Genomic DNA, 17,937 nt, shown 5'->3' with positions numbered 1-17,937 from the left:
TTATGTCCACTATGTCAATGTTTTCCCTTGTCACCAGACATTCCAGTTCTCCCACCTTTGCTCGTAGACTTCGGGTATTCGCATAAAAGCATTTGTACACATAATGCCCCAGGATGCGCTGCTTATTCGCTCCTTTGTCCCCGCATCCTCTCATTGTGCCAAACCGTCTATCACATCCCATCACACTACCTTTCCCAATTTCTTCTCCTACTCTGCCTTTGTCTTGTTGTTCTCTAACCTCCCCATCCTCATCCCATAGGGATGAGGAGTCCCGAACCGGATGCCCCTCGGCTCCTGTCGGCCTTCCCCCAGAGATCAGTTTAAAAGCTGCTCTGCCACCTTTTTAATGTTATGTGCCAGCAGTCTGGTTCCATTCTGGTTCAAGTGGAGCCCGTCCCTCTTGTACAGGTCCCGCTTGTCCCAAAAAGTTCCCCAGTGCCTAACGAATCTAAACCCCTCCTCCCTACACCACCGTCTCATCCACGCAATGAGACCCCTGATCTCCGCCTGCCTAGCTGGCCCTGCGCGTGGAACAGGTAGCACTTCAGAGAACGCTACCTTTGAGGTCCTGGCTTTCAGCTTCCTGAGGTCCTGGCTTTCAGCTTCCTGCCTAAAAGCCTAAATTTGGCCTCCAGGACCTCCCAGCTACACTTGCCCACGTCGTTGGTGCCGACATGCACCACAGCCGCTACCTCTCCCCCAGCACTGTCTACTAGCCTGTCTAGACAAGAAGTGATGTCCGCAACCTTTGCACCAGGCAGGCAAGTCACCATGTGGTCCTCACATCCGTCGCAAACCCCCCTCTCTATGTTTCTAATAATTGAATCCCCCACTACAAGAAGCCCCCGACCCCCCTCCCGCCGAGGAGTATCCCGAGTGCGTTCGGATACGGGCCCATCCCCTGGAGAAGGGGTCCCCCCTAGGGGATTGTTTCCCTCCTCTCCAGGATGACGTCCTCCAGTCCCAAGACTTCCCACCCGGGCAACCGAGGAGCTGCATGCCTGAGGTTGGGACGAAGCCTGATCGTCCCCAGAAGTCTCCCCACGGTCCTCCTCTGCCTGCCTGCGCTTCTCCAGGTCGGCCACCAAGGCTTCAAGGGAGCGGATGCGTTCCCTGAGACCCTGGAGCTCCTTGCACCGAAGACACACCCATGACTTATGGCCCAGAGGCATATAATCATACATGTGGCACTCAGTGCAGAACACTGGATAGCCCCCACCCTGCTGCTGGCTGTCTGACTGCATAGCTTTTGTTGTTGTTGTTTTATTTAGGGATCCTTTTAAAAACCCTACACTGTATAGCAGCCCTCTTCTCAAGGGAAGAGGAAGGGCAGTGTATGGAGCCCTGGCCTCCTCGCCCTGCTGCTGAACTCGCCCAGATGCTAAACTCTCGTGCCTTACCTGGCACTTAGTTCCCGAGGCACTGGGTTCCCAGAGGCCACACGCGTCTGGAGAGAGCCTCACGCGATGGCCAGCCTAGCTTTATACTCCTGGCTGGCTCCTCCTCCCTCCTTCCTTCCTGATTGAAAGGGGGCTGGCCTTCCTAGGTGAGTTTACAAAAGCTCAGGAAGGCAAACTCAGGAAGCTTAAACTCAGGTGAGTTTACAAAAGCTCAGGAAGGCTGCTGATGGGCGTAACCTACTCTGCAGGCTCCTGAATGGACTGCTTGGATTAGCCTAATGGGGCTCTTAATGGATTGGGAATTGCCCCTTACTAGGTTCTTTCCCTCCTAGTTCTGTTCTCTTAGGCTGGACTGTTTTTGTAACCTCAAACTAGTTTTTATTTGGGTTTGTTTATTTATTGCTCTCTAGATCCTGTGTCCTGTGTCCCAATTTACTGAACTGTTTAGGTTATGTTCTAACTTAGATTAGGTTTAACCTGGGTTAAGTATAGGTTTAATTTAAACAAGTAGAAAAACCTGCTTTCCACTTTATCCTCCTCCCTTCCTTCGATTAGGTGCTACCTTAGCCTTAATGTTGATTAAAATTTCCCTCCCCTACTGAAATACTAACTTTAATTTCAAATCCAGGGAAAATTGGTATCCCATTCTCCACCTCCAATAGCCTCCAACACTGAACAAAAGGCCACACATGCCTGCATTTTGACTGACCATGCAGAGACCAGAGATCATATACCGATATGACTACTTTGCATTGCCAAGTATTTGGCACTAAATTGGATAAGGATAGCAGAAGCCTCCTCAGTTAACATTATCAGGAGCTGTTCCAATGGCATACTAAGAAGAGAAAGAGCAGAGACCATTCAGGTAACTGGAAAGGATGAAGTTTTTCTTTCCTTTCAAAGGGGGAAACAGTGTAGCCAACGTTTCTCTCTACAATAGCTATAGAAACAAACTTGGAGCATCATAAAAGCATCATCATTCAATGCTTTGGAATGTGGAAGCTGCTTCTCTGTGAATGCATCATCTTTTTCCAGACTGAAGAGCCCCAAATGTTGTAACCTTGGAGCATCATAAAAGCCAAATCTAACCAAATGTTTGCCCTACAGCAGGCATCTGCATTCCAAGACCCTTATTAGGAAGAAAAAAAAAAATATTTGTTTCTGTTTCATCAGGGAGTAAAAGTCATTAAAGGCTCCTCAACGACACATATTTGCTCAAAGCTTTCATGTAACCTGTTATTAAAAAATGCCATCACTTATTCTAATCCTCCCTCAATATATTTTTTATAAGTATACTGGGATGATTTTTCATTTCAAATGCAGCAACAAGCAATGCACACCAAAAGCAACGAGACTTCTACACTAGGAAAACTGAAAGCGGGATACGAAAAGCTACCCATGATCAAGTGACCCCATCCAAATCCTATTTGAACGCTCCCCTATTCTTACACAAAATACAGCTACGTAGCAGGTAACTATCTCATAAATAAGTAATCACCTGGACATTTAGTTATTTAGAGCCATTTAGTTATTTGATTTTTCTCTGTAAACCGCTTTGTGAACTTTTAGTTGAAAAGTGGTGGTATAATAATAATAATAATAATAATAATAATAATAATAATAATAATAATAGTTCAAATTATTATTATTATTATTATTATTAAGATCCTTTACAGGCTCTCTTCCTTTTGGAAGCCATGAGCCTTCCTGGTCATGTGTCAGTCATTTATGGTATTAGATGGGGGCCCAAAGTCCATGGATCCTGTATCCACAGGTTCATTTGTCTGCAGATCAGGTCCAGCTCCTTCCCCAGCGCTCACACCCCCACTGGAGGTTTCACAGAGAAACTAGAAGTCAAATTTTTTTAGCTGCATGGCTCAGTCTGAGCTTGGCAGAGGCCAGGGACAGACATCTTCAGCCTCTGTTGAGCTCTGAAACCCCCTCTGGAACCATGGGGATGGGTGTACCCCCATATCCACAGTTTCAGCTATCCACAGGGGGTTCCAGAATGAAACCCCTGTGAATAAGGGGGCACACCTGTAATTACAGCCTGTGGAAAAACTACCACTGTTTCACATACTGCAGACATACCTTATGTCGGGGTGTCAAACGTAAGGCCTGGGGGCTGGATGTGGCCTGCGGAAGCTTTTTATCCGGCCCTCAGGCTCTCAGCTGCTGAGCCATGCTGAGGTGTTACTGCTGCAAGCGCAGCCCACTTGAAAATCCAAGCCTAAGAACATTTGCACTCCTTGTCAGGTTAGAATACATTTCACACAGCAAAAAATGTGATAGATAAAAAATGTGATAATTTATCAATCCACCACTGCTCCAACTTATCAGGCGGCCTGGAAAGGCCTTGTCATCTCCACTTAAGCCATTTCTACCCAACACTGCATATACGCAACTTTTTTGTTGTTGTTGGCAACCTTCAGTCTCGAAAGACTATGCTTTCGCGCTCTGAATGGTGGTTCTGGAACAGCGTCTAGTGTGGCTGAAAAGGCCGATTCGGGAGTGACAATCCCTTCCACAACGGGAGCAAGTGCAGTCTGTCCCTGGTCTGTCTTCCTGGCTATGGGCCTTCCTTCTTTGCCTCAGACTGTTGGCCAAGTGTCTCTTCAAACTGGGAAAGGCCATGCTGCACAGCCTGCCTCCAAGCGGGCCACTCAGAGGCCAGGGTTTTCCACTTGTTGAGGTCCACTCCTAAGGCCTTCAGATCCCTCTTGCAGATGTCCTTGTATCGCAGCTGTGGTCTACCTGTAGGGCACTTTCCTTGCATGAGTTCTCCATAGAGGAGATCCTTGGGGCTCCGGCCATCATCCATTCTCACAACATGACCGAGCCAATGCAGGTGTCTCTGTTTCAGCAGTGAATACATGCTAGGGATTCCAGCACGTTCCAGGACTGTGTTGTTTGGAACTTTGTCCTGCCAGGTGATGCCGAGGATGCGTCAGAGGCAGCGCATGTGGAAAGCGCTCAGTTTCCTCTCCTGTTGTGAGCAAAGAGTCCATGACTAGCTGCAGTACAGAAGTGTACTCAGGACGCAAGCTCTGTAGACCTGAATCTTGGTATGTTCCGTCAGCTTCTTGTTGGGCCAGACTCTCTTTGTGAGTCTGGAAAACGTAGTAGCTGCTTTACGCAACAGGGATCAAATATTTCTTTACTCAGCATGTAGTTAATCTGTGGAACTCCTTGCCACAGGATGTGTTGATGGCATCTGGCCTAGAAGCCTTTAAAAGGAGATTGAACAAATTTCTGGAGGAAAAGTCCATCACAGGTTACAAGTAAGGATGCATGTGCAGCCTCCTAATTTTAGAAGTGGGTTACCTCAGAATACCAGATGAAAGGACTCTTGTTGCCTTGTGCACTCCCTGAGGCATTTAGTGGGCCACTGTGAGATACAGTAAGCTGGACTAGATGGGCCTATGGCCTGATCCAGCAGTGCTGTTCTTATGTTCCTTTGTATTTGCTAATTCATATAATTCTGCAGGAGAAAACTTCAGATTTGGCAAACAACATAGATTCATCTTTGTTTCAAAGGTTTTGAGTTTTTTAAAAATAGCTTTGCTAAAAGTTGTGCTTCCGGACAAAATCAGTACACAATACAGGTACAGACATCTTGTTTCCCCAAAGAAAAAACCTGGACTTTCAGCAACATCAAGCCAATATTGTTCTAGAAGCAGATCTCAAATTACAAACAGATTGTGCATTACCAAAAGGTAACAATCTCCAGGAGAACAAGCATGGGGGCAGGGGCGTGGGAGCAGGAGGGAAATCTGTTCCTTGAACAGATGTATAGTTAATACAACTTTTTGTGTACCCAAAGCAGCAGGCATATAAACTGTACATTAAAACCAACCACTAAGTCCAGCCCATAGCCAGGGAGACAGACAGACCAGGGACAGACTGCACTTGCTCCCAGTGTGGAAGGGATTGTCACTCCCGGATTGGCCTTTTCAGCCACACTAGACGCTGTGCCAGAACCTTTCAGAGCGCGATACCATAGTCTTTCGAGACTGAAAGTTGCCAATACAAGTCCAGGTAGGTTAATATTCTATGCAGTTAAACATAAGAACAGCCCAACTCTAATGGATGATAAAGCTTAACACTGAAAGAGCTGAAACAGAACCCAGTGATTATTAACGTCAACTTGAAAGTTATTTCCACAAAGTAGTTTCTGGCTCCTTTGCATTTGAGTTTCAAAATAAAGTTACTATGAAACATGCAAAAATAATTCCTAACCCACTTGATTTCATTTCAGACTCCCAAACTCCCAGAAAAGTAACCCAAAGAGGGTTGGTTTTTTTTCTTTTAAACACACACATACACAACCACCCAATCTTCAAATCTGCTTTTGAGCTTTAGAAGGAACACTAGCTGTAACCCATGTCATCACTGTTCCCTGGGCAGGCATCCAGAAGTTCTGCCTTACACAGCAATTTAAAAAGCACAAAAGCTCTTTTATAACAGTTCAAAGAAAGTGCAAGAGGATTACACTGAACCTGGTATCTCTTTCCACTTCCAAATTCTGAAATGCAAAACAGTAAAGGATTTTAATTACCATCTCACACAGAACTGTTATTTTTGTAACAAAAGCCATTATACTAGATACTGAAACTCAAGGTGCACAAGAGGCAAGGAGGATGGTGCCATTTTTTTAAACTAACAAGATACCTCAGGCACCCTCAATAGGCTTTTGACAGGTTAAGTACTGTGAAATCCAAATGCTAGAAAAGAAGGAACTGGATGCATTTTCCCCCATCTCCATTTTTCTCTTCAGTCACCAAAGTCGACACAAGCAAGGGTCATGCACAGGAATGTTCATTTCAGCCCTGATTTCTAAGGTCTGATTTGTCATGTTAGAAATATCCAGGAGTTAAAATGCAGTAAATAATACCAGGTCAAGACACTGACCTTAAGTATCACTCATACATACACAAATAGCAGAATATTAAAAGTTTCACCCATATTTGATGACTCTTCAAATATCTCTTGGTATGCTATACACACACAAGTTTTGTCTTAACTGTTAGCAGAATTTGATCAAAACTCATCATTAACATGAGCCTGAATTTGTTTCAGGGTTCTCTGAATAACGCAATCTTATCTATTCAAATGGCCCAAGTGATCAAAAACCAGATCCTGTTCAATTGTTAGAAAACACAAACACTAATAAAAACTTCAAATTTAACTGAAAGCCAATATCATAATTTCACCACAAGTAGCATTTATTCGGGGGATTGTTTAACAAATCTAATACATTCATTTGGCAAAGTACAAAACATTCTTCCACCTGTAAAACCCCTGCTAACAGGACTAAACACACCTATTAAGTTCTGGTTCTCTTATATTCAGCAGGGGACTATCCCTCCTCACACCAGCTCAGCATCATTTCTAATGGCCATTTGTTGGTGTCTTTTAGATTGTGAATCCTCTGTAACAGAAACTACTCATTCTAAAATTTCTTTTACTATGTCAACCACTTTTAACTTTTTGTTTAAATCCAGTATATATAGATGATATATGAGAAGATGAAAGGAGACAATCACAAAATATCAAGACCTGCAAGTAGAACTTTGACATCTCTGCAAGACGAAGATCTATATTGTACCAATTGTCACTGGAGCCCTTGAACCAGGGCTTAGTCTGAAGAAACACCTCAGCATTCTTGGCCTTTACAGCAAATTACGCCAGCTTAATGCCAGAAAACAATGTTGCTTGAAATAGCAAGAATCCTACCAAGGTACCATTGTGATTCACAGAATCTTGGTTAGGTCCCAACCAGTCCAGCATAAGCCGCGATGAACAGTATAATACATGTAGTTTAAGGCTCTGCTAAAAAGGTTACTGCCTCTGGTAAAGAGTCAAAATGTAACTAGTTTATTAAAAATCCAAAAGAAAACAAATTTAACAAAATAGGTGGAGTTTAAAAAATAAAGAATATAGAAAGGCTAATGGAAATGCAAACTCAGCGGGATGGATACAGAGAAAAGGCTTGACCAAACAAAATGCACTAACTAATAATATCCAGCAAATGGTGCTGCCATACTACTTCAGAGTAAAGCATACAGCCCCAACACATGACACAAGCTAGTGACACTGCAGCTGGTTTGGAATGAAAGCAAACTACAATAAAGCAAAACAAATTCCCTGAATGTGTATAGCTACAAAATACAGTCCCTATCTATTTACATTGCTTCAGGAATTCTTGGTCCCTGCACTTACTGGAGAGTAAGTGCTTGTGCCTTCTGTGTACCAGCATTAGATTTGCATGGAAAACTGGGCAGAAAACACTCAGAACACCCATATGCTTAAGACTTAAGTAACTTGGGTTTGATAAGAACATAAGAACAGCCCCACTGGATCAGACCATAGGCCCATCTAGTCCAGCTTCCTGTATCTCACAGCGGCACACCAAATGCCCCAGGGAGCACACCAGATAACAAGAGACCTCATCCTGGTGCTCTCCCCTGCATCTGGCATTCTGACATAACCCATTTCTAAAATCAGAAGGCTGCGCATACACATCATGGCTTGTACCCCATAATGGATTTTTCCTCCAGAAACTTGTCCAATCCCCTTTTAAAGGCGACTAGGCTAGACGCCAGCACCACATCCTGTGACAAGGAGTTCCACAGACCAACCACACGCTGAGTAAAGAAATATTTTCTTTTGTCTGTCCTAACCCACCCAACACTCAATTTTAGTAGATATCCCCTGGTTCTGGTATTATGTGAGAGTGTAAAGAGCACCTCCCTATCCACTCTGTCCATTCCCTGCATAATTTTGTATGTCTCAATCATGTCCCCCCTCAAGCGTCTCTTTTCTAGGCTGAAGAGGCCCAAACGCCGTAGCCTTTCCTCATAAGGAAGGTGCCCCAGCCCCGTAATCATCTTAGTCGCTTTCTTTTGCACCTTTTCCATTTCCACCATGTCTTTTTTGAGATGCGGCGACCAGAACTGGACACAATACTCCAGGTGTGGCCTTATCATAGATTTGTACAACAGCATTATAATACTTGCCGTTTTGTTCTCAATACCCTTCCTAATGATCCCAAGCATAGAATTGGCCTTCGTCACTGCCGCCACACATTGGGTTGACACTTTCATCGACCTGTCCACCACCACCCCAAGATCTCTCCTGATCTGTCACAGACAGCTCAGAACCCATCAGCCTATATCTAAAGTTTTGATTTTTTGCCCCAATGTGCATGACTTTACACTTACTGACATTGAAGCGCATCTGCCATTTTGCTGCCCATTCTGCCAGTCTGGAGAGATCCTTCTGGAGCTCCTCACAATCACTTCTGGTCTTTACCACTCGGAAAAGTTTGGTGTCGTCTGCAAACTTAGCCACTTCACTGCTCAACCCTGTCTCCAGGTCATTTATGAAGAGGTTGAAAAGCACCGGTCCCAGGACAGATCCTTGGGGCACACCGCTTTTCACCTCTCTCCATTGTGAAAATTGCCCATTGACACCCACTCTCTGCTTCCTGGCCTCCAACCAGTTCTCAATCCATGAGAGGACCTGTCCTCTAATTCCCTGACTGTGGAGTTTTTTCAGTAGCCTTTGGTGAGGGACCGTGTCAAACGCCTTCTGAAAGTCCAGATATATAATGTCCACGGGTTCTCCCGCATCCACATGCCTGTTGACCTTTTCAAAGAATTCTATAAGGTTGGTGAGGCAAGACTTACCCTTACAGAAGCCATGCTGACTCTCCCTCAGCAAGGCCTGTTCGTCTATGTGTTTTGAGATCCTATCTTTGATGAGGCATTCCACCATCTTACCCAGTATGGATGTTAGGCTGACCGGCCTATAGTTTCCCGGGTCCCCCCTCTTTCCCTTTTGATGATGTCATCTAGTTACCCAACTGGTGCTCACCTGACCTCTCCTTCCACAGGTTTGGCTGCCCAATCAACAATCACATGCCAATTCTGTAGGAAGGGTAGCTAATTCAGTTAGGGAGCACTTACACCACGAACGCACATGGCTGGTGGATAATGAAATTTCAAACATAGGACCAAAACAGTTTGTAGAAGGATGCTCCAGCAGCTTTTTAGACTGCTGGACTTGCACAAGAGCTTCTAGAGAATTTTAAGGTGTATGAAAATAAGGAAAAACCAGGGGTGGGGGACAGACGGACAGGGCACTGACAGTACACCGCTGCTTCGAACACTAATCCCCAGCAGGAATTTGGTTCTTTTGCTTGTCTGACTCTCACCTGACTATAGTCAGACTCTCACCTGACTGTAGTCAGACTCTCAGGAGCAGGTAGTACCCATGAGTTAGATACTACTTTTCTGGCCAGCCCTGCCTTACACAATTACTATAGCTCAATTCCAAGAGGAAAATTGGGCATCATGCAATCCATTGAGCAAGGAGGAAAGGAGAACAAGCAGAAGAGGATTCAATTCCAAGTCAGACGGCAAAGTCAATCAGAATGTTGTATTCCAGTAGGAAAGAAGCCAAACGCTCTCTCCCCAGCCCAGTCCAATTCAGTCCTGTCTTCTAGTGGAAAAGCACTATCAAAGGTTTCAAGATACCAGTCCAGAGACATATTTACATAGCAGCAATTTTTTTCTTTTTTTGAGGGGGGTTCTCAGGTAATCTTCTACTCTTCCCCACAGATGCATTAGACAGACCTCAAATACGCCTCACATTTCCTCCTACCTCAGAAGAGTTCACTCTTTTCCTGCCTACTTTCCTGCCAACTAAACAAAAAAAAATGCAGATTTCTAGCATGTTTAGATCAAATATTGGAATTTCATTAACTTGAGAAAAACCATTCATGAGATACAGCTGGCCATTGTTTAGACTCCTAACAATCCAATAGCTATTCTTAAATTGCCATCACAATAAAGAAGTTTAATTTTAATCTGTTTCACATCCACATTGCTTCTCCATTCCATGACAGCTTGCAGCTGGAGCAAACATCCCTTACTTCCATGTATTTAAAATTATTGTCTAGACTCTGGGATTGAGAATACTCCAGATTCCTGGACACTAGGATCAAGATATGTGTGCCTGGGCAGCAAGATACACTATCCACCATCCAGACACAAATAGATATAATCAGCATTCTGGGCCCCAGTCTATTGGGATTTTGCCCCAGGTATAAATAAAGACTGCAATGCACATGACTTTTGAATGTATGTGGCCAACAAGTACACTAAAATAACCTGGCTTCTTGCAAAAGAACAAAGCTATTCCTTATGGGCATGTTACAAGATTTGTTAAAGACAAACACATCTACATTTATAAGAGAGTTCTATTCCTTGCCAAACCCTACAAAAAAGCCTATGCACAGAATTATTGCTACAGTGATGGGGAGTTCTGCTTTTTGTGACTAACAATGAGTACAGAACTCTGAACATACTGAACTGAAAAGTCAGGACACCTTCTCAACAAGCAAATATCATCCCAACTAGAAAGACAAGCAAATGTGGTAAGAAAATTTGCCACCAGTTACCACCCAACAAGATCAGCACTGAAACTTTAGGCATGGAAGTAGCCACATACCTTGGATGCTTGAGGTGTTGAAATCACATGAACTGTGCTGGGTTTGACACCATTTGCTTTGGGTCGCTTATAGAGAGCAAACCTGCTTTTCCTACGTCCTCTATCACCATTTGGAAGGGAACCATTGTACCTGGGAAGAAAGAAAAAAGTATTTCAGGTTGTTTGGCATACAGTGGAAGAAAGCTCCAAGCATGTTAGGCACTGAACATGAAATTTGTATAAGTTCCACATTCTGCAGCAATAAAAGCTCTTAATAGGTATTGCTGCGTCTGCAAAACACTTGAAGAACTGCTCAGATTAACAATCTTGTGTATAGTTTTTTTTTACCAAACACTGTTGATATTGTACCACAAGGTTTTAGTTAACTGAAAAATTGTGCCTAGTATCTGAAGATGGGCTTACATGCAACAATTGGAGGCAACCGGTTCTACACAATCCCAGGTTTAGGACCAGCCTGACAGGAAATAGGCAGTAGGGCAGCCCTCAACAGAACAAAGACACAATGACTCCCTGCAGGGAAACAGCCACGCAACAAACTGGATGGCAGGCTGAGTGGCAGTGTACTTAATGGGTTAGTGGATAGGCTAATGGGTTCTGAGCTGTCTTGTGACAGATCAGGAGAGAGATCTTGGGGTGCTGATGGACTGCTCAATGAAAGTGTCGACCCAATGGGCAGCGGCAGTGAAGAAGGTCGATTCTATGCTTGGGATCATCAGAAAAGGTATTGAGAACAAAACAGCTAATATTATAATGCCGTTGTACAAATCGATGGTAAGGCCACACCTGGAGTATTGTGTCCAGTTCTGGTCACCGCATCTCAAAAAGGACATAGTAGAAATGGAAAAGGTGCAAAAGAGAGCAACTAAGATTATTCCTGGGCTGGGGCAATGTTGGCCTGCTAAGGGCTCAGATGTCTCATTGGGATTGGGTCAGTATTCAGAGCCATGTGCTTAGATCCATCTAGATCCAAAGGAAGACAGGAATGACTGGCAGCTGATGGCCTTGCCTGAGGACATAGCTGAGGAGAGAAAAAGATCTAGGCAATGCAGAATACTCCTTTCCCCTCTACATCCAAGAAAAAAGACACAGGGAATCTCATACCTAGTTAAGTAGCAAGTGTGTACTGACCCTTAGCATTGAAGTATCCCTAGGTTGCTCAATCATATACACCCAAATGGTGTGTCATTTAAAAGATAATGACCCCACTGACTTATTGGAGGTGGTTTGTCTTATAACAGATTCCTCATGGCCTTCGGTACATAGATAGTAGTGTTTCCAGAGGCCCCCTTACGATCCCATCTGTTTGACTCCACGATAGCAAGCATCTCAGTGACATCAGAACAGCTATGCCAATGACAGTCAAAAGGATCCTCTTCCCAACACATCACAGCAATATCAGGGGAGACAGGATAAACAGATCAGAAGTTTCAAGGGAAGTAGGGTCAACACTAACAGTCCTTCAAACTAACAGGCTCTTCCCTAGAGTTTCTGCAAATTAGCAAAAAGATAGCCTATTTCTATAGGTTGAGACAGCACAAAATTCCTATCTACTTTTCCTCACCAAGCACTGCAAGAAGGATGACAACATTTTGATAAGATGCAAGGCTTTAAAGATATTTTAAGCTGAACGTTTCAGTAATGATGTATTAAGCATATCAGCAGTGTATCCATCTTCACCTTAACTACACATTTTGTTTTCACCACAGTAGCTACATCTGTTGACCTTGTGTTACATTCTGAAGCAAAACCAACCACTGCTAGGAATTCAGTGTGGTTACTATCCTAGTAAACTGTGCCAGATGTGCCTTGGGAGCAGACTGCACCATCCCCTTTAAAAATAAACTTGAATTGTTTGCATTGATGCTTTAAAAAATCAGATACTTCCTCAGCCACTGCAGGATCTACTGTACTTGTTAGGATTTTAACATCAGAGTTTAGTAACCAAAAATACTGCTTAGTAAGCGCACTTGCATTAAAATATTTGTAATAGTTCCAGAACCATGACATCCCAATATAAAGTTCTGAAACTCTTTGTTATGAAGGTATATTCCTTTTGCAGACTTGAACCAAACTGCCCACATCCCACTCATAGTGCAAAAAAAACTGCTCAGAGACGAAGAAAAGTTTCTGGAACACACTGTTGACTGGCCTGCACAATAGTCTAAAACTGACTGATAGCTCACCCCTGGGCATACTGTACTAACATAGTCATATCATTCTACACCACGGGAAGGATTTCAGTCAGTCACCTAGCTGCTGTCTCAACATTTATGGACATATGATGTTCCTTATACTGAGCCAGATCACTGGTCTACCAAGCTCAGTATTATCCATGCTGGCTGGCAACAGTTCAGGGTTGCAGGCATAGAAGAGTCCTTTTGCAAGTCTAGCTGGAGATGCCAGGGTCTGAAACTAGGACAATAAGCATGCAATGCATGGACTCTACCACTGAGCTACAATCTTTCCACATGCCTGATCTTATTTGCAACTGTCAAAACACTACCACATGCAAACATCTTATATGGATTAACTCAGAATACAGTATACTACAGCCCTTGATTTTATTTGGGAATCCAAAGTGACTGCTATTCTCCCACCCTTCTTCTGCTTCACTTAATAGTATCTATACACACATCCATGCTCAATTTTTCTCCTTTTCTTCTCTTCACGCTGTAGCAGTTTAAGGAAGAAGAGCTATAAGCAGGAGCCACAACAAGACCGTCAGTGTAATCCTATAAACATTTACTTGGAAGCAAGTCCTAGTACATTTCTAGGAGAGCATGCAGAGAATTGTAGCCTGTCTCTATTAAGTCATACAATGATGCCAAAACAGGTAACCTACATTTCGTGATAGTTTTGCATCAATTCACAATAACAGTTTTGAAACCGGGGGGGGGGGGCAAAAACATAAAAAACTATTTTAAAATTTCAAAAATGCACAATTGTGAATACCGGATACAATGTAAAGAAACAGCAGAGTCAATCAGAGATTAGAGCATTCCCCATCTACGCCAAGCAGAGGTGGTCAGAGATAGGAAAGAAACCCTCCATTCATTTATTTGTGTACTATCCTACAGCGACCATTTGTGAGTTTTACTTAAGCACTGTTTCTCAAACTGCGTTCCTTCAGGGGCTCCACAAGCACAGCCCTGCCCAGTTTGCTTTTCCATCTCTCCTGCCTCCCCCCCCCCCCCATTCTCCTCCTGTTCCAGTTGTTTACTGGTACAGGCTGAGACTAATTATCCACGTGGGTTCCATTCCAAGCACTCATGGATGTGTGCAGGATAATTTTTTGCAGGATGGCAAAAAAAAATGCCACTATAGCAAATCAATTTAAAAAACAAAGTTTCTTTGCTCCAGTGATTTAAAAACAGCCTTGCTGACCTTTTGACTCTAAGATAAACGTTATTAAGAAGACAATCCATCAATCAGTCCTTCTCCAACCACTTCATTCAGCCCCTCCCTTCACCAATGCAAATGTGCTGGGGGGAAGGGAGGGGCTGCTGGAGAGAGAAGGATTGATGGATTGTCAGCCAGCTGCCCTCTCTCTCTCTCTCTCTCTCTCATTAAGGAGGCTGTTGTTAAAGGCCTGTTCAGTTTTTTAAACTGATTTTAAAGGGATGCATTTTTCCCCTTCTCCAGGGATCAGCACATTCCTTCTCATTTGCAGGGGCCATTCGTGTTGAGTCAAATTCGTGTATAAAAAATCCATGTATAAATAGGCTGGACCTGTATATGCCAGGGAAAATCCAGAGGGCCTCAGAATCCCAGCCCTCAAAACGATATTTTGAGGCCTCAGAAGGCCTTAAAAGGTCACTTCCAAGTTTTTGGCAAACCCAAAAGAGGTGATCTTTTAAGGCCTTCTGAAGTCTCGAAATGTTGCTGCGCATGGCATCCCCAGCCCTCAGAATGTCCTCTTGGAGGCGGCTGGGAGAAGACAGCTTGGGGGTGACCAGGGGGCTTGGCTGGTGGGAGGGCAGGAGGTTGCTGTTGCTGATGGGAGATGGGAGAGCAGTGAGAGCAAGTGGGCAGAGGCTGCATTTGCCACCTCTGCTTGTAAAAAGTTTGTTGTTGTTTTTTTAAATAGAAAAAAGCCCCCAAACTTTCTGCAAGCAGTGGTGGCAAACGTAGCCTCTGCCTGCTCCTTTTGCTTGCTCCAGGGGTTGAGCAGGAGGGGGGGATGTTACTGGTGGGAGGCAGGGGAAGCAGCGGGAGTGAGTAAGCAGAGGCTGCATTCGCCACTCTGCTTGCAAAAAGTTTGGGGTTCCCCCCCAGGAGAAAAAAAGTGGGGTGGTGAATGGAGCCTCTGTCAGCTCGTTTCCCCTGCTCCAGGGACTGGGGGGGCTATTGGGTCTTGGCAGGGGTGGACAGGAGGGGGGGCTGGGAGGCAACAGAGCGAGGGGGACAGTGAGCAGCTGGAGGGGAATCAGGCTTTTCCATTTTTTAGAACACCAAAAGTGATGTCACTCGGTGTTCACATCACTTCTGGGGGACACATTTGGAGTTCAACCTTCAACAGGTGCCATAACTCCGATGTCGCCCCTGGGATGAAATGAGTTTGACATCCCTGGTATATGGCATTGAGTTTTTTTTGTTTTTGTTTTAAATAAACCTAGAACATAGAGGAGGATGTGCCAAAAGCCCCTGCTGAAGCACATTCAATGCTTTGGAATGTGGAAGCTGCTTCTCTGTGAATTCATCACACCAGTGGAGCATGCATGCACATTATTAGAGAGGAAGCAGGGACACACAAGGATTAGAGCCTCATAGTTTATTTCCATCAAATGTATTGCTCAGCTGGGAAGAAATTACTGCTGTGATCACTGAGATATGCAAGATACCAGAACAACAGGAGAAGCAGTAGCTCCTGCCCCACCTCCCCCCCCCGCCCAAAATTACAGGTAAGGAGACTAACAGTGCAATTCTCAGAAGCAAGTCCCATCTGTTCAATGGCACTTATTCCCAGATAAATGTGAAAAGGATAACTGTAAAAATCTCCTCTTTAGCCTGCTATTCCATACATTCTCTGCTGTCTTCTGACCTTAGATTCACTCCCTGAACCAACAGAACTCAGAATGACACATTACATCACTGAGAAAATGGAAAAATGTGGAACTACTATCTCTAAAGGTATCAAGTTTCAGCAGCTCAAGGATGTCAGTGAAGCACTATTTGACACCATTTGAAGAATTTCCCCATTAAAATAGTTAACAACAAGGCTACAAAACACAATAACTTCTAAGAAATATGCAGGCATGTGTCCGCTTGCCAAAAATCAATCTACTTTTCAGTTCCAACTTACTGGAAAACTCAGATTCAGGTTCAAAGTCTTGTAAGGGCTGATCTAAGATTAAATACATTTGCTATATTTTGCTACAGTCATCTACACCACCTGAAACTTTGTATTGGCAACCTTCAGTCTCGAAAGACTATGGTATCGCGCTCTGAAAGGTGGTTCTGGCACAGCGTCTAGTGTGGCTGAAAAGGCCAATCCGGGAGTGACAATCCCTTCCACACCGGGAGCAAGTGCAGTCTGTCCCTGGTCTGTCTCCCTGGCTATGGGCCTTCCTTCTTTGCCTCTTAGCCTCAGACTGTTGGCAAAGTGTCTCTTCAAACTGGGAAAGGCCATGCTGCACAGCCTGCCTCCAAGCGGGCCGCTCAGAGGCCAGGGTTTCCCACTTGTTGAGGTCCATCCCTAAGGCCTTCAGATCCCTCTTGCAGATGTCCTTGTATCGCAGCTGTGGTCTACCTGTAGGGCGCTTTCCTTGCACAAGTTCTCCATAGAGGAGATCCTTTGGGATCCGGCCATCATCCATTCTCACGACATGACCAAGCCAACGCAGGCGTCTCTGTTTCAGCAGTGAATACATGCTAGGGATTCCAGCACGTTCCAGGACTGTGTTGTTTGGAACTTTGTCCTGCCAGGTGATGCCGAGGATGCGTCGGAGGCAGCGCATGTGGAAAGCGCTCAGTTTCCTCTCCTGTTGTGAGCGAAGAGTCCATGACTCGCTGCAGTACAGAAGTGTACTCAGGACGCAAGCTCTGTAGACCTGGATCTTGGTATGTTCCGTCAGCTTCTTGTTGGACCAGACTCTCTTTGTGAGTCTGGAAAACGTGGTAGCTGCTTTACCGATGCGCTTGTTTAGCTCGGTATCGAGAGAATGAGTGTCGGAGATCGTTGAGCCAAGGTACACAAAGTCATGGACAACCTCCAGTTCATGCTCAGAGATTGTAATGCAGGGAGGTGAGTCCACATCCTGAACCATGACCTGTGTTTTCTTCAGGCTGATTGTCAGTCCAAAATCTTGGCAGGCCTTGCTAAAACGATCCATGAGCTGCTGGAGATCTTTGGCAGAGTGGGTAGTGACAGCTGCATCGTCGGCAAAGAGGAAGTCACGCAGACATTTCAGCTGGACTTTGGATTTTGCTCTCAGTCTGGAGAGGTTGAAGAGCTTTCCGTCTGATCTGGTCCGGAGATAGATGCCTTCTGTTGCAGTTCCAAAGGCCTGCTTCAGCAGGACAGCGAAGAAAATCCCAAACAAGGTTGGTGCAAGAACACAGCCCTGCTTCACTCCGCTTCGGATGTCAAAAGGGTCTGATGTGGAGCCATCGAAGACAACAGTGCCCTTCATGTCCTTGTGGAAAGATCTGATGACGCTGAGGAGCCTGGGTGGACATCCAATCTTGGGGAGAATCTGGAAGAGGCCGTCTCTGCTGACCAGGTCGAAAGCCTTTGTGAGATCTATGAAGGCTATAAAGAGTGGCTGTCGTTGTTCCCTGCATTTCTCCTGCAGTTGTCTAAGGGAGAATACCATATCAGTGGTGGACCTGTTGGCTCGGAATCCACACTGCGATTCTGAGGAGTTGACACCAGTCATTGAGGAAAAGAGGAGAGCTCAAGCAGCATACAAGGCCTGTCCCAGTGAGCGCAACCTGCAGGTCCTCCGAACTGCTCGCAGCAAAGTCCAACAGACTGCCAGGAGATGTGCTAACGACTACTGGCTCCAGCTCTGTTCCGAGA

General features: G+C 44.8%; 1 protein-coding gene across 1 annotated transcript in view; it reads right to left on the bottom strand.

Annotated features, from left to right (window-relative positions):
- The window catches only part of PELI2 (pellino E3 ubiquitin protein ligase family member 2), an 87,767-nt gene that overhangs the window by 45,260 nt on the left and 24,570 nt on the right, over window positions 1-17,937 (bottom strand). The window contains exon 2 of the mRNA XM_066629824.1: window positions 10,917-11,046. Coding sequence (XP_066485921.1) covers window positions 10,917-11,046 — 130 coding nt within the window. The remainder of the gene's footprint in view (window positions 1-10,916; window positions 11,047-17,937) is intronic.

Source organism: Tiliqua scincoides, chromosome 1 (assembly GCF_035046505.1).
Source record: "Tiliqua scincoides isolate rTilSci1 chromosome 1, rTilSci1.hap2, whole genome shotgun sequence".
Classification (NCBI taxonomy): Eukaryota; Metazoa; Chordata; class Lepidosauria; order Squamata; family Scincidae; genus Tiliqua; species Tiliqua scincoides.
This window is presented reverse-complemented; position numbering and strand designations above follow the sequence as displayed.